At 40.8% G+C, this 22,041-nt stretch overlaps 1 protein-coding gene across 8 annotated transcripts in view; it reads left to right on the top strand.

The window, feature by feature from the left end:
- Positions 1–22,041, top strand: part of Bcas3 (BCAS3 microtubule associated cell migration factor) — a 480,559-nt gene that overhangs the window by 105,497 nt on the left and 353,021 nt on the right. For all 8 annotated transcript variants that reach the window (XM_050119602.1, XM_050119598.1, XM_050119604.1 and 5 more), the window contains exons 10-12: positions 6,815–6,891; positions 11,083–11,166; positions 18,234–18,404. In XM_050119602.1, coding sequence (XP_049975559.1) covers positions 6,815–6,891; positions 11,083–11,166; positions 18,234–18,404 — 332 coding nt within the window. The remainder of the gene's footprint in view (positions 1–6,814; positions 6,892–11,082; positions 11,167–18,233; positions 18,405–22,041) is intronic.

Here is a 22,041-nt window from a genome sequence, read left to right as displayed (position 1 = left end):
AGATGGTTGTGAGCCACCATGTGGTTGCTGGGAATTGAACCCAGGACCTCTGGAAGAGCAGCCAGTGCTCTTAACCTCTGAGCCTTCTTTCCAGCCCTGTTGTAACACCATTTAACTTTATTCTGGAGCATGTATTCTTTGGTAGTTACTTCTGTATCAATTTAATTGCTCAGAACATTGAAATGGGCTGGTGGAGACAAACATCATTGGTTTTCTTTTAAAGTCCTGTTTATTTAAAAAAAATTGTACGTATGTGTGAAGGTGCACTCAGATGCAGGAAGAGGTCTTGGTGCCCTGGAACTGGAATTACAGGCACTTACCTAGCATGAGTGGCGGGAACCAAAGCTGCTACCCCATAAGGAACGTTAAATGGTGAACCATCTCTTCTGCCCCTCATTGTTTTTGTTTTTGTTTTGTCTCCTGAGTGCTGGAATTAAAGTTGTTTGCTACCACTGCCCTGCTCCCCCATTGTCTTTAAAAATTATTTTTTACTACTGTTTGTATCTTGTCGATACATAGGGTGTGGCATATGCTTGCTGGTTGGAGAACAACCTTCAGCAGATGCTCCTCTCCTCTCCCTCCACCTTCCCGTGGGCTTTAGAGCTTATACTAGGGTCTGCAGGCTTCTATGGCAAGCACTTTATTATGAGCCATCTTCGTGATCCATCATCTGATGGGTGGAGTGTGTGTAAATGGAAATTATGTTTGGAAATTTGCATATTAAAGGATTTTTATCAGTAGTTAATATTTTTCTCATAAGTAGTAAATGGCATTAAAGTACATAGAAGCTTCCAATTTTATAACATTGGTATTACAATTGAAAATTCACAATTTTCATTATTTATGAAAAATACAAATTATTATCCTTTGCTAGTTAGTAACAGTTTGGATGTAATGATGAAGCTAGAGTTGCACATTAGACTTCAGAGAAATTTCTTTTTCCTTGCTCTGTCCCCTTCCCTCTTGGCCCTTCCCTTCCCTTTTCCTTCTGTCTTGCCCTGGCTCTTCTTTTTTAACAGTCTTTCTCATTTTAACCCGCGATGGTGTTAAAATTGCCACCCTTCTGCCTCAGCCTCTGAGTGCTAGGGTAATATTACAGGGAGGAGGGAGAGATGGTGTCTCTCTGTCATTTCCCGCCCCCCCCCCCCATGATCATGTCTCTCTATGGAACATCGTTATTGCATATTCCTAAATACTTAGGCTTGAGTTTCTGGACCCACTGAATACTTGAAGCCATTGTCCTCCAGTGTTAGTGTCTCTTGTCCTTTGTGAATTGTTCACAAGAGGAGGAACAGTTCAAGTTTCACCAGTGTTTCTGTCTTTTTAAGTGGCATGCAGACTGCTCGCTAAGCCATCATTGTCTTTAGTCTGTCACAAGGGGGTTCTCACATACTCTCATAGACTTGGGATTCCTCAAAGCTTCTATTAGTAGAGATTGCATAATACACAAAATATAATGGTGTGTTTTATTTCATGCTTGACAGCTATGTAGAAGGATAAGACCGGAGGATTACAAGTTCAAGTCATATGTGGGCAACTGAGTGAGCAACTTTTACAATAAAAAGTGAACAGAGGCTGTGTATACACACACACACACACACACACACACACACACACACACACACACACACGTTCAGTCTGTGTGAGGCTCTGACTCAATACCTAGCATTGAAAAACAAGTAAAAAAAAAAATCCAAACCCCCAATTAACCAACCAACCAAAAAGTCAGTAAAGGGTTTAGAGCAACAACAAAACCCTGTGATTTCTTGCTTCCTTCTGTGATTAACGACTTTTGTGGTTTTTGCTCCAGTGTTATTGATTGTCATTAATAAATGCTTTCTTGTCCTAGTGACAGGTCTCATTTCATACTCCCCTCAGAAGTATCGTTCTCAGGAGTAGGTACTTGATTTGTTAACTCTAGGGATTGAGTTTGAAGTTGGGACCAATGATACTCAAGGGATTGAAGTTGTGATCCAGGCCTAGTGACTTCCACCTGAAATCCTAGCACTTTGAATGCTGGAACAAGACGGTTGCTGTGAATTTGAAGCCTGGGTTGCATAGTGTGTTCCAGAACAGACTTAGCTCTACAGTGAGACTCTATCTCAAACAAAGCAGACATAACAAAACTTAAAACAGCACCAAATTTGGTGTCAGGTGTCAAATTCTGCCGCAGTATTTGACATACTATGCCAATGTGTTAATGGGGGATTTTTTTTTTTCAGTTTTGCACCATCCAAATTCTTCAGCTAATTTCTTTAGCTGTATTCAAAGTTGATAGAGTTCTCGTGTATTTTTCTGTCTTTGGATTTCTTACAGAGGTTGACTGAGGAGCTGGGAGACTGGCACTATGATGTCTTCTGTGGCAGCTCGCTTGCCCGCGGAGCATGTGCCTTGTCTCTGTTTAGTCACACCCAGTGGGGTTGTTTGTTTGTAGCCCAGGCTAGCCTCCATCTCTGGAGTGCCTCTAATGCCTGTTTCTGTAGTACTGATTGAGTCTATAGTTGGCATGGGCTAAGCAAGCTCTTTACCAGCTCAGGTGCGTCCAGCCTGGCACCCAGTTCTGAAAGAAGTAGGATCATGCCTTGTGTAGATCGCCACCTAATGAGGGTGTCGTTTTGATCATGCAGACATTTAACTTCTGAGGTAGAATGGGAAGCTCTTGCATAATGCATTCCTAGCTGAAGGCCCCCTTATGTGTGAATACAATGAAAGTATTGTAAAATGAGCAGAGCCTGCTGTGCCCATCAGAGCAGGCGTTGTGGGGATTTGTGCCAAAGAGTGGATGGAGCAGGTAAAGGGAGCTGATAGAGGGCTGTTAACAGAATGCACCCAATAGGACCAGTAAGGGGACACCTTTGTGTTTGGATGTACAGAAAGTTGGTCCTTAGCAGCTGTCCGATGTGGAAATTCAAAACTCAGGTATGAGTAGGAAAACAAAAGACAAAGACTGATAGATGTCATTAGCAGTCATTTTAGGGATCCTTTGAAGTTGAAAGGCAGATACAGAATCTCCAGAGAGACCCGGGGTCTGATAAACAGGCTCTGTGCATCTGCCTGTGTTTCAGTTTGAGAAGAAAGTTATTTGGTGCAATCCTAATGTTATTAGTGCTAGAATGCCTGTTCTTTTCATGTTAATGATGAACAACACATGGAACACATGGAAATGAGTTTAGAGCAGCTTTAAAATGCAAAGTTAAAATTTTGGGTAAGAACTGCTTTGCTTGCTTGCTGCTTTTTTTTTCTTCTTCTTCATATTTTGGGAAAGCAGTGCCTTGGTTTCTATCCAGGCTGGGTTGGAGTCCTTTCATCTAGGTCAGTTTGGCTGTTAAATTTACTGCTATGACTTTGTATTTTTCACAAGGTAAAGAGGGCTGCTCTGGTGTCTCCTGGCGCTGGGCAGAAAAGTCTGCATGTATGTACATGTGCAGTGAACCAAACCGTGACTCCTGCTTCCTGCATATGAGTCCCGCCACCTTTTGATACATTGTGCTGAAATTTGTATGTTTCATATACATGCAAAGTGAACAAAAAATAATGTGCAGAGATCTTCACCACCCTTAGATAAGTGTGCATCCTTCTGGGTCATGTTCAGGTTTTCTTACTCTCGTCTAACCTGTGATCTTTGTGACTCGTGTCAAACAGAACACAGGGTAGCATTCCACCCGGTTTGTAGCCTTCATTATTCCTCCACCTCTCGACCTCTGTATGCTGTCTGCCTAATTCTTTCTGTCCCTCTTTTTGTCTGTCTAGCCTTCCCTCCCTCAATCCCTTCTTCTTTTTCTTTTCTTTCTTTTTTATTTTTTGAATTCTGGATTTTCTATAGCCCAGGCTGACTTTGAAGTTCTTACCGTCCTGCCTCAGTGTCCCAAGAATGGATTATAGACATGCATCACCACACATACTGTTCAGGTCTTATTTATTTCTTATGTAATGACCCTAAATTTTATGGCCATTAGACATGTGTATGTTAATTGGTTAACAGATAATACTTTATGGTATCCTTCTGGAATGTGTGGTTGATGCTTTTATGAAACCGAATCCACATTTTAGTTTTTATGTGGACGTATTTTCAGTTCTCATGGTTATAAACATTTGGTTGCAAGTTTTTGTAATTATATGTTTTTTCTTGATGGCTAGTAATACTGATTACTCTTCATGTATTTGCCAGTGTATATCTTAGCTCATTTTTAAATTAAAAATATCTTAATATTGAGTGGCTAAAATTTTCTAAAATAGGTCACTTGTCACTTATGGGTTACAAAGATATTCCTCCATTCTGCTGGTTGTCTTTTTACTTAAATACTTTTCTGCTATGTGGGTCCTGAGCGTTGAACCCCAGGTCCTCTGTAAGACCAGCAGATGCTCTTAACCACCAAACCATCTCTCCAGCTTTTCTTTTCATTTTGATGCTTTCCTTCTGAAAACCTCTTTTCAGCTAAAACTGTGCATTATCAATGTAAGAAACTGTTTTACCAACTCTGAGTCTGTGAATAGCCCCTTATCTACTTACTTTTTTTTTGTTGTTGTTGTTGTTGGTTGTTTTGTTTTGTTTTCTTTTTCAAGACCACGTTTCTCTGCGTGGCTCTGACCACCCTAGAACTCACTCTGCAGATAGACTAGGCTGGCCTTGAACTCACAGATCCACCTGCCTTCGTCTTCTTAGTACTGGGGTTAAAGGTGTGTGCTACCACGCCTTGCATCATATTTTTCTTTTAAGTATTGTTTGTTCTAACCTAACTAAAATGGTTTCTAGATTCATTTATTTTACTGTTTTTATGTGTATGAGTGTTTTTCCTCCATGCCCTTTAAGTTCAGAAGAGGGATTTAGATCCTCTGTAACTGGAGTTGCAGAGTTTTGAGGTCCGCCATGTGGATACATGGATTGAGCCCCCATCTTCTACCGTGCCAACTCGCTAGTACTTTTTGTATGTGATGTGAAGCCGGAGTCCAGCATCATTTAGTCACAGGTAGCATCTTTCACTATGTGCTCGCCTGGGTACCTTTGTTAAAGGTCAGCTGACTGAGGCCATTAGTGGTGTGCCTTGCCTTCTAGCCTCTGGCACAGCACATGGGAGGAAGAGGCTTGTCTGATCTTCGTGGCCACAGGACTGAGAGTAGTGAAGTCTTTGTTACCTAATGTGCTCAAGTTGTCTGTAGTAGGAACAACCTTGTGGCCTGCTGTCAGGCAAAGCTGCAGAACCTTCCTGTTCCTTTAAAATTCTTTGCCCATACAGGGAGCTAGGCCAGGCTGACCTCACCCCACTGCAGCCCTGCCTTCAGCCTCCTGAGTACTCAGATTAACCTTTAGCCGCCACACCAAAAGCAATGGCATAGGCATTGCTTGGGTCGCTTAGATTCTACCTTCATGGAAATTTGAAAGCCTGAGTTCTGTTAAGGCCCAGTTGCCTCTGCTCACTTTGTTAAGTGGCTGGTAACCATCCCTACACCCCTTCAGTTGTTTTTAGAGTTTACCTGGAGATGAGTTAATAATACTTATACAGTTCGGATGGTGCTGGCTGGCTGACACCAACTTTTAATTCCCGAGGTCTTCTTGAGTTCCTAAGAACCTAGAACCAGTAATTAATTTGTCTGCCTGAGGTTGCAATCCCACATGGGAAGAAGATAGGGGTCATTCGGACTAGTTATGGGAGCTGATTTGAAGTTAGGGTGTTTAGACTTTGGATTTATTTATTTATTTATTTTGAGATAGTAGTTCTGACTGGTCTCGAGACCACTTTTGGCATGTCCTGCAAGTCCTGCCCCACCTCCCTCTTTGACCCTTAAGGACAATTCTGGAGATTAGCTACCTCAAATGTGATGTTAGGCATTCAATGTCTCATTCTAATAGGAGCGATTTCAGACATATAAGTGCTGAATAGAGCATAGAGAACTGTAGTCTTCAGGATGCCCTTGTTCATGTATGCCAGCATACATATGCCTTGAGCAATGACAGCAAGACCACCGTTCCCTAGAGATTCAATAATAAAGAGAACGGAACCGTCTTTAACACCGTGTACCCCTAATCAAGGGTATATAAAGTGATAGACAATAAATACATCATAGAACCATTTACTGCTAGTCATAGCTGACACTGGGACCAAGAATAATGAAGTGGAGTGCTAATACAAGCACGTAGCATTATCTAGTTTTCCAGAATCTCTCTGCCAAGGTATCCTTTGAAGGTTCTTTATGTTTATTGGCCACGTTACTTTGTGTTTTTTTTTTTTCCACCATTGTGATTGCATCATTTTCTCACTCATATGTTTCTGTGTGGTTTTAATTGATCTCTTAACATTAACTTCCTGCACTTACTGTATGCTTTCTATCCTCTCTAAAAATTCTTTTTAAATTTATGAGCGTCAACCTTTAAGTCATTTCCTTCTACCTTCACATTGTTTTCAGGGATAACAGTATAAATGCTTTTTAGTAAAAAGTGGTTACCAGATCTATCTGTGTCAGTGGAGCAGAGCTCACACATCAGGAAGGTAAACAAGTAAAGAAAATAGGTCATTTAAGTATTAAAATAATGAATACTGGACCGGGCATGGTAGCACACACCTTTGATCTCAGCACTCGGAGTAGAGGCAGGCAGATCTCTTTGAGTTTGAGGCCAGCCGGGTTTACATAGTGAGTTCCAATACAGCCAGGAGTATGTAAAAAGACCTTGTCTCAACCTAACACTAAACACTGTTATTTGAATTTTATGAGGTTTTGAAAAAATTAAATGTTTTTTTTTGGTTTTTCTTTTATTGACAAATAATGCGTTAATGAAAAAGTTATTAAATTTCTTAATAATGCTCTTTGGAACTTGCAGGCTGTTATCCTTGTCCTGGGCCAAACATGAATCCCATTGCTCTTGGGAGCCGCTGGCTGGCTTATGCAGAAAACAAGGTAAGGCACGGTCCAGACGTAGGTTAGTTATGAGGGAGCAGGTGTGGAAGGACTGTCCCCACTTTGTATTGATGCTCTCTTGTGAATACCACTAGTGAGTGTTTTGCAAGGTTTTACCTGTGCATCCACTAATCTTACTCTTAAGGATTCATAGCTGAGTCTGGCGGGTCATACTTCAGATTCTAGCACTTGGGAGGCAGTGGTTGGAGGGTAACCTCAAGGTCTATGCTAATTTGTGATGCCCAGTCCAGCCATACATAGTGAGCCCTTACCTCATAGAGAAAAGTCACGTTTTTTTCTTTGTTTTATTGTGACAGAGTGTCTTAAGCTCAGGCTGGACCCAAGTGCTGGGACTAGCAGCACATGTCACTATCCGATAGCTGTCCTTGAACAGCAGCTGTGTTCTAGCCTGGCTTCTGCATAGAGCTGCTCACCTAGAGATTGTTTAATATTGCTATAAAGCCTGCAGCTCACTGTCACACTGATACTTTCTAAAAGACAACAATTTGCAGGGATAATCTTGAAACCCGTCTCTTGCATAGATGGGAGTCACGGGGCATGGGGCAGTTTTCCTGGCCTTGTATGGTCAGCACCTAAACCTGTTGTGCAGCTCCTGCTGTAATGATTATAGCACGCACGGCCTCAGTGGATATGGATATATATCAGTTATTAACTTGGTTCACCAAGATTGCCATAGTATGTAAAAGTTGCTTTACATGCCTTTATATCTAAGCATTTTATTTATGTGCAGTTCAATGTAAAACATACATTTTGATTTATGTCATTTAGGATTCTGCCTGTAAATACAGAATAAAATATAAAAAGTACTGTTGGCTTTGAGGATTAGTATTTTTGTTTCATTTTTCTTGGTTACATGGTTATTGTATCTTGAGAATATTATGAAATAGTGCAAAATAGTTCTTGACAGAATCAGGATGTGGTACTTTAAGTACTTGGTGAAGCCACAGAACTCGTAAATCAACTGGCCTCTGGAATGTGCAGAATCAAGACTGGGCTGACGAAAATAATTTTTCTAGATGAAGTCCTTAATTCCTTTTCCAAAAGCCTGTCTGCAAAAATTAAGATATTGTGCATGTTACTGAGTGCTCTATTTACACTTCTTCTTGTCTGCTCTCTTCATTTTCCCATAAAAATTGCTCTTTTCAAACAGTGCAAGAGCCGCACAGTTAAGTGGAGTGACATAATGGTGTCTGCTAATGTTTATATCTGTAATGCATTTCCCGTGAGTGCTGGAGACGTCCGCGGAGAAAGTGTGTAAACCATCCCTTGGCGCTGCCCGTTGTATCCCACACGTGGAAAGCTGCACGTGTGGAGTTGGAGGTTTAATTAGCTACCTGTTTTTGAGAGGAAGCAACTCCCTTGAGAGTTGGATTTTGACATCTGTCTTTGCAGATGTATGTGTCATATGCAGGAACCAAGCAGCCTCATGTGCAGAAAGATTTGTAAATGATAATATTTAGTGAAGTTGGATTAAATTTTGAAGAACACTTTCAGACAGTGTGCTTGATTTGTGTTTATGTGTTTAGTGTTATGTGTGTGAGTATGAGGGGGCTTTGGTCTCATTTTGTGAGAAAGGGTTTCTCACTGAATCTGGGGGTAAGCTGGTGGCCAGCACTTTTTGGTGGTGCTCCTGTCTTGACTCCTCAAAGTTCTCTTTCTCAAGAGCGTGTGTGGTCCTGCTGGGCCCTACGAATCCAAATTCAGATTTCTATGGCAGATTCTTGGTTGTTTGGCAGGTGCTCTTACCCACAGAACCATCCTTCCTGCTCCTCTTATCTCTTATTTATTAAAGATTTTGCTTCAGTGTGTCTGTGCGTGTGCATGCGTGCGTGCATGTGTGTGTTTGTGTACATGAGTGCCAGTGCCTGAGGAAGCCAGAGCTGTTGGAACCTCCTGGAGCTGTGAGTTCCAGGAGGTTGTGAGTCACTTAATGTGGCTGCTGAGAACAGAACTCGGGTCTTTTGCAAGAGCAGCGTACACCACCTCTCCAGTCTCCTTCCTGTCCTTTCTAAGGGACAGAATCATTAGAAAGTCAGCTTTGGCCTGTCATGTGATCTTCATACTCAGGTGTGTTTCTTTATAGGACTTCTCAGTGGGAACATGTCACTTACAGAAATGCATGCATATTTGTACACCTGTGTATGCATATTTGCATGGTGTAGAAATGAGGCGTTCACATTGGTACTTGCACCAAATTCTCTCCTGTTTTCATTCATAGTCAAATGCCCCTCTCTTTGCGTGGTAGCCTGGAATGTCAGCATCTATTCGTGTGTTCGGTTCCTGTAATTCACAAGTGGTCACAGAATTGCTCGCTTGTACTGCCTAACAGGCAAATCAGACTCATGCCTGCCGCCACTGCTGCCTCAGACTCCAGGTGTACAGTCCGCCTGTCTTCTTTGTTGTGTTCCTTAAGTTCCTTTTAAATATTATTCCTTAGTTTTTGTATGTGTGTGTTTGTGTGTATAAATGTACACAAGCATATATGAAGGTTAGAGAACAACTTGGAAGAGTTATTTCTCCCCCTTTACCATGTGTTCTGAATATTGAACTGAGGCTTAGCAGTAAATCCCTGCATCTGCTGAGGTGTTTTGTATTTATTTTTATTTGTTGATCATCTTTGCCTATTGTTCTTCCTTCATTTAGATTAGACTTTCATTTAATGTGTAATTGTGTACATTTTTGTATACATTTGTGTACATTTTGTATTCATATTTTATGTGCCAGTGTACCTAGTACATGCATGTAGTTATTATATTACCCTTTATGAAAGGTAACATAATGTATTTGTTCCTTAATGATCATTTTGCTTAAGAATAATCAGCATTTGTATGCTGATTTTGTTTAAAAATGATAATTTTTTATTATAAAAATGATAAAAAATGGAATTTTTTCTATGCTGTGCTTTGACCATATTTTCATGTACAAACTGATTCAATTGTAGTTAAATCAAAATGGTTAAGAGTGATGTTTGTTTTTCCATTTGCTTTTGAATATTTAGTCTTAATTTAATATGAAAACTTTTATTTTCTCTTTATATAACATTGTGTTTGCTGGCCACAATGCTGCCTTTCTCTGCTTCAGCAGCAGGGGGCAGCAGAGGAATGATTTTCATAATTCTTTGACTGTGATTGAATGAACAAGCCATTCTTTCCATTACCTAAAATAGTTATTTTCCACATTTTATTCTGAGACAAAAACGTTTGCTGATCAGAAAACTTGAACTCTATTTGTCGTGGCTTTATAGACATGGCCTAAAAAATAGCTTGGCTTCAGGGACCAGACTTAAGGTGTTGTAGCCTGCTACATTCGTGTGAGTTAGGGATAAAAGGACTTCATGATGATCTGTGCTGCAGAGTACAGTTTTAGGTCATCTGAGGTGTGCTTCAAAATTTGTTATTCATTTCTCAGGCTGTGAAAACACCTGTTACAATATCATGCTCGTCACAGGCCTTGCTGCTGTCATTTAACTTTAAAAATGTTTCATGAGAATCTTAGTTATGATTTTTTTTTTTTTTTTGGGTAAATGCAAGTGTGTTGTTGCCAGTGAAGGGTTTGGTCCTGAGTTTCTGCTGAGCGAATGAGAATCAAAATCGTGATTCACAGTGACAGTTGCAAGTCACAAGTGCAGTGTCCTCCTGAAGTGGACAGTTAGTGTATGTGCATACGTGGTGTGCGCACACTCTGTCCGCTATCCCACAGACACAGTGGACATGCAGATAGGCTAAAATGTTTTGCCCGTTCTTTTAGATTTCCTTTTATAATCCTTGTAGACAAATTAAGAGGAACAAACATCCAATTTGCTCATATGTCAAATATTTAACGTTAGGAAGTTATGTGTAAGTCCTTTGATTATGTTTTTTAAATTTATTTGTGGAAAGGTTGCCAGACCCGGAATCCTACCATTTCAGAGTTTATGAATTCTTAAAGCCCGTTCATCGTGTAATTAAAACCATAGTTGAGCATGAAACTGCCCGAGTGGCACCAGAAGATTATAAAAAGGGGTAAACGTGTCTCAGCAGGGTTTTAGCTGTTTGGTCTGCAGTGCACTCATGCAAACATTCCCACCCACCACCCTTATCATGCGCGGTAAATAGCCGCCGTCTAATAGCGTGTACAGTTAAACAGCTTAATAGAAAATGACTCTGCCGTTCTCTTCTCCCCCTTCCCCAGCTGATTCGATGTCATCAGTCACGCGGTGGAGCCTGTGGAGACAACATTCAGTCTTACACCGCCACAGTCATTAGTGCCGCTAAAGTGAGTACCCAGAAGTTGCGGTTATGCTGAATGCTGGCCGTGATGCGACGGTCCATTCCACTTCCAGTCACAGTGTAGAGCAAATGGAAGAAGTCAGGATGTTTTGCCATTCTGTGATGTGGAAGTTAATCTTTCAAGGTTAATAGTTCTTTTATTGTGAAGATTGTATGGTTTGCCCTTTCTCCATTAAAAACCTGGATGTATTTCAACTCGCTTCAGGTCTGGTAACTAATTAATACCATATTGCAACGAACTGTGCATGTTTTAAGTGGCGAGTTGGGCTCTTTTTTTCTGGATTTGCATCTTCCTACCTACACGAACAAGCTTGTGGGCATCCCTGTGCAGCTTTGAACATTTGTGAGTCTTCTTGACTTCAAAAGTTCCCCTGGCACATTCCAAGGTTCTTTCATAGTTAGAGGCCGGCCCCTTGCTGTTTGTCAAGTGACTTCTTCTTCTGTGTGTGCGGGTTAGTTTTGATGATGTCTGGTAAACTTTGTTGATTATAAGGTATTCTTACCACCGCCATCCTTTTGAATTGTGAAGTCTACAAGAGAGCAATTCTAATAATAGGGATGACAGAGGGAATCTGAATGACAGCCTGTAATAGAAAGCTCAGCTGCTCAGAGGACAGCAGTCTAAAGTCAGCCACAGAGAGGGAATCAAAGGTCACACTGTTTTATGTTAAATGCGAAAATACTTCAAGATTGTCACAAATGCTTGCATGATGTGTATTAGGATGTGTCCTGGGCTCACTGAGAGAAGTGTAACACATGGTTTACCCTTGCAGAGCAAGGAAAAGTACTATGTGTTCATGTTTCTCTGTTCCTTGCATATAAAGACAGTGCTTATGCAAACTCCTGAGTGTTCTCTTGTGATTTCATCTTATTAATTTAACAAAGAGATGCAGCTTTGACGCCTGTCTCATTCATACCCGTGAGTCTGGATGGCACGTCACTTTCTGCTTTTGTGTGTTGTTAGGTTCTTCCCCAGGGGCCCGAATTCATTTTCAAAGTGTTTTGTTGTGGGTATATGGAAACAAGGCTAGAGTTAAGGACTTCAGAATTACAAGTCTGAACCCTCAACCTTCCCCCACTTCTTATGGGGATATGGGTGCATATTCAGGTCTTCCATGTTTAGGCTCTAAGAAATTATGTTTAACAAGCTATCATTCCTTACAGCTGTAATCCCAACACTTGGGAGGCTGAGGCAGGAGGGTCACTGTAAGTTTAGGCTAATCTTGGGTCCATAATGAGACTCAGGCCAGCCTGAACCACAGAGTATGACTCCGCTTTGTCTCCCCAGAGAAACTAACTTTATTTTGACTGATTAATTTTCAAAAAGGCATTCATCACTATTTGGGTGATTAGGCATATAGTATATTCCTGTTCTGTAGCCACATCTCTTCAAGTTAAATTTTCAGGTACCTCTTTAATTTAAGGATGTATTAAATCATGAGTTGACTGAAGGCATGAGTATTTTAAAGTTTCCTTAAAATATTGTCAAATTATTTAAACATTCCATTTATGTTAATTTTGTTTTATTGAGACAGGCTTTCATGTAGTCCCTGCTTGTCTCAAACTCACTGTGGCTGAAGGTGATCATGAAATTCTAATTCTCCCGCCTCCATCTCCCTGACACAAAGGGACTCTTAATTTATAGCTGCTCTGTGGATTTTTCTTAACTATAAAGTATTTGAAAGTTGCAGTAATTTCTACTTCAATTGATGATTTTCGTTAATAAGTTACTAGGTAGTATTTGTTGTTAAGTTGCCCTCCCAAGGAATGCAGTAGTTCTAAAATGCATGGTAGCCATGTGGATTACTGTAACTCAGGCCTCTTCCTTTGTCCTGCTTCATTGTACTATAGTCACTGGACTTTTTCTGGCCACAGTGTATTTTTTTTTTCCCCGAGACAAGGTTTCTCTATATAGCTTTAGCTGTTCTAGAACTCACTCTGTAGACTGGACTGGCCTCAGACTCAGATCCTCCTGCCTCTGCCCCCTCATGCTGGCATGAAGGCGTGCACCACCACTACCCAGCAAGTGAATTAAATTTACTTGAACAAAATTCTCATAAAAGAGGCTAAGGAGATGGCTTAGTGGAGAAGGTGCTTCCTGTGTGAGCCCAAGGGCTTCTCCACACCCCATGCTTCCTCTAAGAACTGTTGTAACCTTGAGGGGCCTGCGGGTAACTCCAGTGCTGGGGAGTGTGGAGACAGGAGGCCCTGGGGCCTTGCTGGTCAGGCATTCTAAACAGCTAGCTCTACATTCAAGTGAGAGAGCCCGTTTCAGTCAAAAATAAAGGTGGAGCGCGTTAGAGAAAGTCGCCAGTGTCTGTCTCTAGCCTCCACATGGGTATCCTTAGCCCCGCACTCCGCATGCCTCTTACCTACACTCAGAGGAGCCCAATGTCCAAAGATAGTTTTAGTGTTCTATCTATAATTTAAGGAAGAGTTATGAGCCAGTGGTGGTGGTATTCGCTTGTTGTCTCAGCTGTTTGGTAGGCTGAGATAGGAGGCTCACTTGAACTGAGAAGTTGGAGACTTGCCTGTGCAACATGGTGGTACTACAGCCAGTCTGTTTCTATCTCCGTGTCTCTGAATTGCACAGACACACGTACAAACGTAAATAAAAGAGGATAGAGAATAAGCAATGCAGTATTAAATGCAATAAGAACAGTAAGATTTTGTCTAATTTTGTTTAAATGATGAGGTGTTACTTTAATAAAAATTGATATGACCATGAAAAAATCAAACCGTGTTAGTTCTGGCAACTGGTAGGCAAAAATAGTAGGAAACACAAACACTGTATAGAATAGGATACGGCACCCTGTATAGAATAGGATACGACACACTATATAGAATAGGATACGGCACATTCCCTGTGTAATATTTCTACGGTATGACCATGATTGGCACTCAAAAACAGTGAACTCTGCCACACTTGAACTCTTCTATAACGGTGGCTAGTCCTAGTTTGGGTTCTATTCATGTCAGTGCTGGCTCTCCTTTCTTATGTTTGGTTCCTTATTTATCAGAATTTACCCTAGGATTTTTTCAAAGCTCTATTTGACCCAAGAAGAGATGGACTCTTGTATTGTAACCTCCCTCCCCCCACACACCAAGAGGCAGGACCACAGACAATCATATAGGATCACAACCATACAGGGTACCCTGTAATCCACCAGGCTAACCTGGTGCCTTCCTGCCTCGGCCTCCCAGGTTGTTAGGATTAGGGGCATGTGTCACCATGCCCAGCTATATTGTACATTCCTTTTATGTTTCAACCCAAAGAATGGAACGGGTATAGACAGGTGGCCCCTGGCAAGGCTAATTCCAATACACGACTTCCTAGATCCAGAGATGTTACAGGTGCGTCTGATATCTCCAGGCCTGGGTATATCCCACCAGAATGCCTGTATTACCTTGGATTTGGGTTTTGATCTCACAACATTTAATAAATATTTCACAAAAACGCGAGAGTTAGTTGGTAGATTTGTCTACCTGTCCCATTATGATGGAAAAGAGAATATAGTCTCCTATACTCTCTTTAATCATTCTCTTTGTTAATCTGTGGTGGGCACTTCTGCCTCAGAGTAGGTGCTTTGGGTCCCCAGAAGCAGGCGGAGGATTCTCTGGAGCTGGAGCTGCAGGCTGTTGTGAGCTGCCGGACATAGGGGCTGCGATCTGAGCTCCTGCCGTTGCAGTGCCCTCAACTGCTGTCATCTCCTCAGCTGGATAGGTCAAATATACATTTTATATAAATGTATACACCGCCTTTCAAGTTTTTAATTTCTTGCTTTTAGTCTGTATGTGAGTGTATACATGCCCATGTTCCGTGGCCTGTGCGAGGAAGCCAGAGGAATAATTTCAGGAATCTAGTCTCTGCTTCCACTGGTGTTCTAGGGATCAGCTCTACCGCGTCATCTCACCAGCCTGAAATTTTAATGAATAAACGGTAAAAAGTTTGCTTATCATCTAGTTAGCAATTTACACGAGAATTAAAAGAAAAGGGGGAAAATCCCAAGGAAAAATTTCAATTAGAAACTAGTAATAGGGCTAAGGAGATGGGGGGGGGGCACCAATCAATTGTAACTGTTTTGCTTTGTGCTAAAATCTCAAACTGCAGTGATTATAAAACACATTAGTGTTCCTCAATTAGCAGCCAAACATTTGTTTCAATAATTCACAAGAAACGACTTACACGGAATCTGTTAGTGTTGTCGAGTAAGCCTCTGAAGAACCAAGAGAACCAGGCGCCACAGTGTATTGATGTGAGCAAACAGGAAGCCTGATTAACCTCCCAGACGCCTCAGCTGCGGCACTCCCGCCATCAGTGCTAATGGAGCTGTTCCCACGCAGAGGTAGCTGGACTTTTATCAGCAAGACCTTTCAGCGTGGAAGTGTCTGGTTGTGTATCCTCTGTGTTTGCCCCAGAGCATATCAGCTCATGCTTTTATGCCAATGAGTGTGATTAAAACTGGGGCTCATAAATAGTGGAAAAATGCGAAAGAGCAAGCCATGAGGCAATGGGAAGAGTCACCAGGGAAACAAGAAAAAGGCAGTCTGTTTCAGTCACATTGGCATGAAGACTTGATGTGATTTGGAAAGAACAATGATTCTTGGTAAAACCATCTCTCTTCTTCTTTTTTAAATACAACCCCTAAACTTTATAATCACCAAATCTGCAATTTGTGTAGTAAGTTACAAGAATGTAAGATTCATTGCAGTTGTCCAGTTAGGGCTGTGTGAGAGCTTTCTGCAGGGGTGAAGACTTTGATTTAGAATGAATATAGGTAAACTGGATGTGTAATCCCAGCTCTTGGGAGGTAGAGGTGGGAGGATCTCTGTGAGTTCAAGGTCAGCCAGGTCTGGTTACTCAGAATTCAAAAGTATGTACAGAAGTAAAAATTTAACAGTCTTTTTTTTTTTTTTCCTGTGAGACAGGGCAGGGTTTCTCTGTGTAACAGTCTTGGTTGTCCTGGAGCTCTGTAGATCAGGCTTAGCAGTCATTCCTAAGGATTGTGTGGTGTTGGAATGAAGCACACTTATAAGCACTTCCCGTGAGTGGCGGACGTGACGCGGGCACTCACGCGCCTTCCCGTGTTGTCTGAGCAGCTAGGGCGCACACAGACTTGATGCAAACCTATGATGCGGGCGAGGCGCCAACTGGGAATACAGAAACTTTCTGTGGAGCTGATGAGTTGGACGAGTCTTTGCACAGTCTGAAATGTTTAGATTCTTTAAAGGTTCCTCAATCATGATGGTTTTGCAAGAGTACTCTCACAGAACAGCACTGTGTCAGTAAGGCAGCCGACCATGTGACTATAGCAAAGTGTGAGAGAAATCCATTACAGCTGTTAATCCTATAGACATGGTACGTGTTCTCTTCCCATGCAGGAAATCGGCCGCAGGGTCCTTCGTCATTTTGAACCTTTCTCTGCCCTATCAGTTGTCCCCCTAGCCATTAGCGCTAATGGTGTTCTTTCAGAACCGTTCTCGTTAAGTTATCAGGTAACAAGAAAAAACATGGGCATTTTTATTAAATCAATTGACCACCGTGGGGCGAAAACACATTAATATTCGACTGTTAGGAGAGAGCTAGTAAACATAAATCAAGATTTTATAATTGAAATCAAATAATCTTATTTAAACAATTTCTTAGCACCAGAATAGAAAATTAACTGCCTTTACAGTCTACATAAGGAAATTCAGATTGACCGTTATGGAAAGCAGTGATAAAAAGCTGTTTTGAAGTGCTACTCTGGGGTGAAGAAAATATATAAAAGATTATTTGCTTTCAAGGGTTTCAAGTATCTGTGCAATAATAGATTTCTTTATAGTGGTGTAGTAAGACAAAAGACAGATATAACTAGACCTAAGTAAGAGACTACTGTGACAGACACCTGCGCGCATGTACACAAACATTAGATCGTAGGTCCTATTACAGATAATGGTATTTATTACATAGTTATTTCCCCACAGATATTTTTAATATGCTGTTGAGATCTAAGATGCTTGTTCTAGCTCTAATGAGAAAAATCTTCTTCAAAAATTTATTATTTGTTACAGTTTTTTTTTTCTCTTTTAGCTCTTTTTCTTTTTCCCAGAAGAAAAGCAGCTGTTTCTTTAAGATCCTTTTGTTACGATTTCACTTGGGCTTTTCCTTCGCATTACAGTCTGAACCTTTGGCCTCTGGCATGTGAGACAAACTCTCCCTGAGCTGCAGCCCCTGCCCTAATTTCTATTAGTGCATATCAGGACAGTCTGTTGAGATTTATGAATGAGAAAAAAATACACGCAGTAGCTTTATTCTCTTGCTTTGAGTGGAACAGTGTACCCTGGATTACTTCTCACAGACGAGAAAGAAACCTGTCAGCTGCATTTCCTATTGGATGTCATTTGTCTGTACTTACTATGGAGTTAGAAAGTAATTCCCATCATTATTCTTAGTGTATAGTCTTTTATAATAGCATAAGTCTATTTTAGAATTATAATATCTTTCCACTTAGATATTCTGCCTTTTTTTTTTTTTTAATTTTTCTAGACAGGGTTTCTCTGTGGTTTTGGAGCCTGTCCTGGAACTAGCTCTTGTAGACCAGGCTGGTCTCGAACTCACAGAGATCCGCCTGCCTCTGCCTCCAGAGTGCTGGGATTAAAGGCGTGTGCCACCACCGCCCGGCTTAGATATTCTGTCAATGTCTCAATCTTGATGAATTGAATATAAAATTTGAAATATAATATTTTAAAATAGTGTCACATGGCCAGCTTCTTTCATATTATGTCATATGCTAAAATATGTAAATTAAGGTGATACAGTAAAAGAAATGTTATAATAAATATATGATTTATACATAAATTGTAATTAGTATCACTGACGTGGTGCTTCAGCCATGACATTTCCTGCAACTCATGCTGATTTTTCTATATGAGTTTCAAGATCATGTCGAACAGCAGATTGAAAATCTGTGGAGTTTACCGCTATATACATATATCAGATATTGTAAGAGAAATGGATTCGAGTGCATGCTCCTGTTCAGACTTCCCATTTTGTTGTCTCTCGTCATGTAGACACTGAAGAGCGGCCTGACGATGGTTGGGAAGGTGGTGACGCAGCTGACAGGCACACTGCCCTCGGGGGTGACAGAAGATGACGTTGCTGTCCACAGCAACTCCAGGCGGAGCCCCCTGGTGCCGGGCATCATCACAGTCATAGACACCGAGACAGTTGGCGAGGGCCAGGTAAGAGCTCCACGTGAACTGCAGAGCTGGGGCCCTCTGCAGTTAGAGTCACCCCAAAGAGATGAATAGGACTTGTTTCAGGTCAGATTTTTTTCACCCATTCTAGGAAAGCAAGGGACATTTTCACTTTGTTAGTTCAATCATCATTAATACTTAAACCCTAAAGAAACTCTCTCTCTCTCAGAGCATGTGTTTTGTACACGCCTGTTTGTGCTCTTGTGTTCACGCTGTTTCTTGGTCTGATGCCGTGTTATAATCTACACCCCGAGATTAATTCATTTCTCCTAAGGAGATGAAAAGACAGGAACTGGCATATGTGGGGGGAATAAAAATAATTAGGACTGGTTATGCACGAGATAACTTAGTGTATTATATGAAATTCTATAACATTTTTCTTATTTTAGCTTCTTGAATAAAGGTTTCACTCTTGCCCAGTGGTCATCATCCTCCTTCCTTAGTGTTCTGAGTGCTGGAGCTATAGCAAGAACACCATGCCTAGCTAACACATTCCCTTTTAAACAGTAAAAAAACAGGAACAAAAACAAAAAGCAAAACACATGGAAATTTGAAATTACAAACCAGAAAATATACATGACAATAGTATGTGGACTCTCCTGTATCTCCAGACAGTAAGTTATGTCTAGTTAAAAACCATTAGGAAGGGTGGGTCAACAAAGCACACAGGAGAATTGGACTTTGTATGTTATGTTCTTGGTAAAGTGCTTTTAGCAAAACTTCATCTACCTCTACCCTCTTTAGTCAGGTATGAAATTTCTTTCATGTTATAGCCTTTAAAATATATATAAAAGGACATAATTTTCAAATCTTTGAAAAGTAGTAGGTTTATGAACCTTACTGTAAATATAGAATATGTATTCATTTTTTTTATTCAGAAAAAAGGCTAAGAAGTACTGTCCTGTTCTGTTGAGGAATTGTCGTCCACTATATATGGGTCAGCATCTGGACTAAAAAGTCCATTTGACAGCTCCTGTGTGCTATTTCCTGTAGAAGGATCTAAAGGCACTTTGAGAAAGAATATACTCCGGTGCAATTCAAACTAACATTCTTTGAAATTCTTTGCTGTTAAATTTGGTTGTGTTTTACTTAAAATTTAAATAATAACAATTTCCTGTTTCTTCCTTTTTAAGTGTCAGGCTAACCCAATACATTATATGCTCGTATTGATTTTGCTTTTAAAGTATGCGCTAGCATGGTTTTCTCTTGACTGTTAGGATGGTGGTGGAGAACATACATTACCTGATGCGGGTGGCCACGTACAGGTATCCTGGATGTGTTACCTCTAGTAACAGCTACCCAGGATTTAAACCCTGGATTTCAGAGGCCAGCCTGGAAAACAGTTAAGGGATGTGGGATTATGGAAGGAGGGAGGGAATTTTTGGTTTTGTAATGTGGGAATTAGTGCAGTATAGTTTGTGGATTTACAAAAGTTTATCTTTCCTTGGTGAGCAAATCAAAGAAGCCTATCAAGACTTACCCTATGAATAATTGATTTTTCCCACTGTTTGGGAAACATCACAATTAATGCCATTTATTTTTAAATTCTAAGATAGGAAAGAGATAGGTGCTCAGAAAATAAGTAAGTGATGTATAAAAGTGTATTTTTCAAAGGAGCCAGAATTCTGTAGTACAGTACTGCCTCTTTCTTTTCCACGGGCTGTTTTCTGTAAGGCACCTCTGCTCAGACAGTTTGGAGAACCAGGCTGTGTCTCACTGCACCGCAGAATTAAAGGGAGTGTCTGTCGCCTCGGAAACTCGCCAGCCCTAGCTCGTCCCACGTCCCTGCCATGCTTACACCTCCTTCCCGTGGACGTCGTCTTGTGTGATTTAAATCCACCGAGACTCTAATATAGTTTCACATTCACTCTGGCAGCATATAAAATCTGATTCACCGTCTTTCTGTTGCTGTATTGATTAATTTGATTTTATGGTGATGGGATCATTGCATGGTAACTGCATTAAGGAGGAATGGATTTAATTGACTTTGTGTCCATTTTCATCTTTGTTACTTTCATGTTTTATTTAAAAGCATTTCTTGACTGGAGAAGTTAAGTGGTATGATTTGCCTTTTACACATTTATGTAATCGAAGTTAGCAATGTGGCAAAACCAATAACTGAAACAAAATACTTCAGAATGGTGGCCACAATGTCAGCCAAGTTTTGCTGCGGACCAGGTATTCTTATACACCTTGTCTTAGTTAAAGTTTGTTGTATTGTTTAGTATAGTTATTGGTGCAAATTATGGCTTCACTCTGCTTAGGTAAGTGTCCATCTCCTACCTTAGGAGAATTATCACGGCTCATGATGGTTTTTGGGGTCTGAAGCTTTAGGCACGCGATGGGACAGCACAGAGAGCCCTTCCCTGCATGTGTAGTTGTTTGACTTCGTTCTTTCTCAAGGAGAGCAGTCGTGGTACTTCATGTCATCCCCTGAGTTTCCTGGAAGCAGTCCAGGTTCTAGTATTTTTATCGAATCGTGTAAACTACTAATTGCTCCAGTGTCGACAGTGAACAGAAATTACACAAATGACAGAAGTATTTCACAGAAAATACACGCATAACTCACTGCAAGTTATGTAAGTTAAAACTGCATGTTAAACTCTGAGAAGTTCAAGTTTGTGAATATATTCTATATTTGCATCTATTAATTTTGAAATAATCCATTCCTTCATTTGTATGTGGAGGGTGTGTGATATTTTTTATATAATTTTTTGAAACAGTTTACTTTGTAACTCTTTGACTTTTAACTCTCTTTATAGACCAGATTGGCCTCATACACAGAGACTGCCTGTCTCTGCCTCCTGAGTGCTGGGATGAACGTGTGCCCCTGTGGCCGACTGTTGATAGATGCTTCTCCACACATGTGTGGTTTTGAAAATGTCACGTAAATGGAGTCGGATGTTGATGGTTTTTAATGTTTATCTTTAGAGCCATCATTTCGTCAGATTATTTTCACTTATTTCTACCTGGATATAGAGTCAGGAGATTCTCTGTGAGAGATTCTGACTTATGCTCTCCCTCTGGCAGATCCCCAGATACTCTGTATATTCTGTGACAATGTCAGATTGGCAGGAAAAGGGCAGGGGTGCTGTCCAGTAAGTGGCATTCTGAGGTGCAGTCCATCTTCTGGCACTTAGAAGTATACAAACATGTCAACATAGGTCCAGAAGCCTTTCTAATGATGCTGTGTTCACTGGCACTTGCATCTGCAATCCTTCAAAATGGGGAAGTGAAGGAGAAAAACGTTATATGAAGAAATGACAGCCAGTTGTAGTGGCTTCGTCCTTAATCCCATGCCTCTCAAAGGAGAAGCAGGAGGCAGGTCTTAGCCCAGATCAGTTGGCTGTGAGCCTGGATTACACAGCAAGACTTTGGTCTATAAACACAGAACAAACTACAGAACTTATCCATGAAATAGAAAGCAAACACACACACACATACACACACACACACATTTTTAATTTATGGAGGACTTTTTAAAAGAACGTATTGGTCAGTTTTTGAGTTGATAGTACACAAGTGTAATATCTTTTTGGAGAAAATGTGCATTGGAATAGGGGCCCACATTTTACAATAATTCATTCAACATTGACAAACAGAGGATATTGATATAGATATC

This window comes from Alexandromys fortis, unplaced genomic scaffold (assembly GCF_014885135.2).
Source record: "Alexandromys fortis isolate MF-2015 unplaced genomic scaffold, M_Fortis_MF-2015_v1.1 scaffold_173, whole genome shotgun sequence".
In the NCBI taxonomy this organism is placed as follows: domain Eukaryota; kingdom Metazoa; phylum Chordata; class Mammalia; order Rodentia; family Cricetidae; genus Alexandromys; species Alexandromys fortis.
Note: the sequence above shows the minus strand (reverse complement) of the source record. Positions and strands in the feature narration are given on the sequence as shown.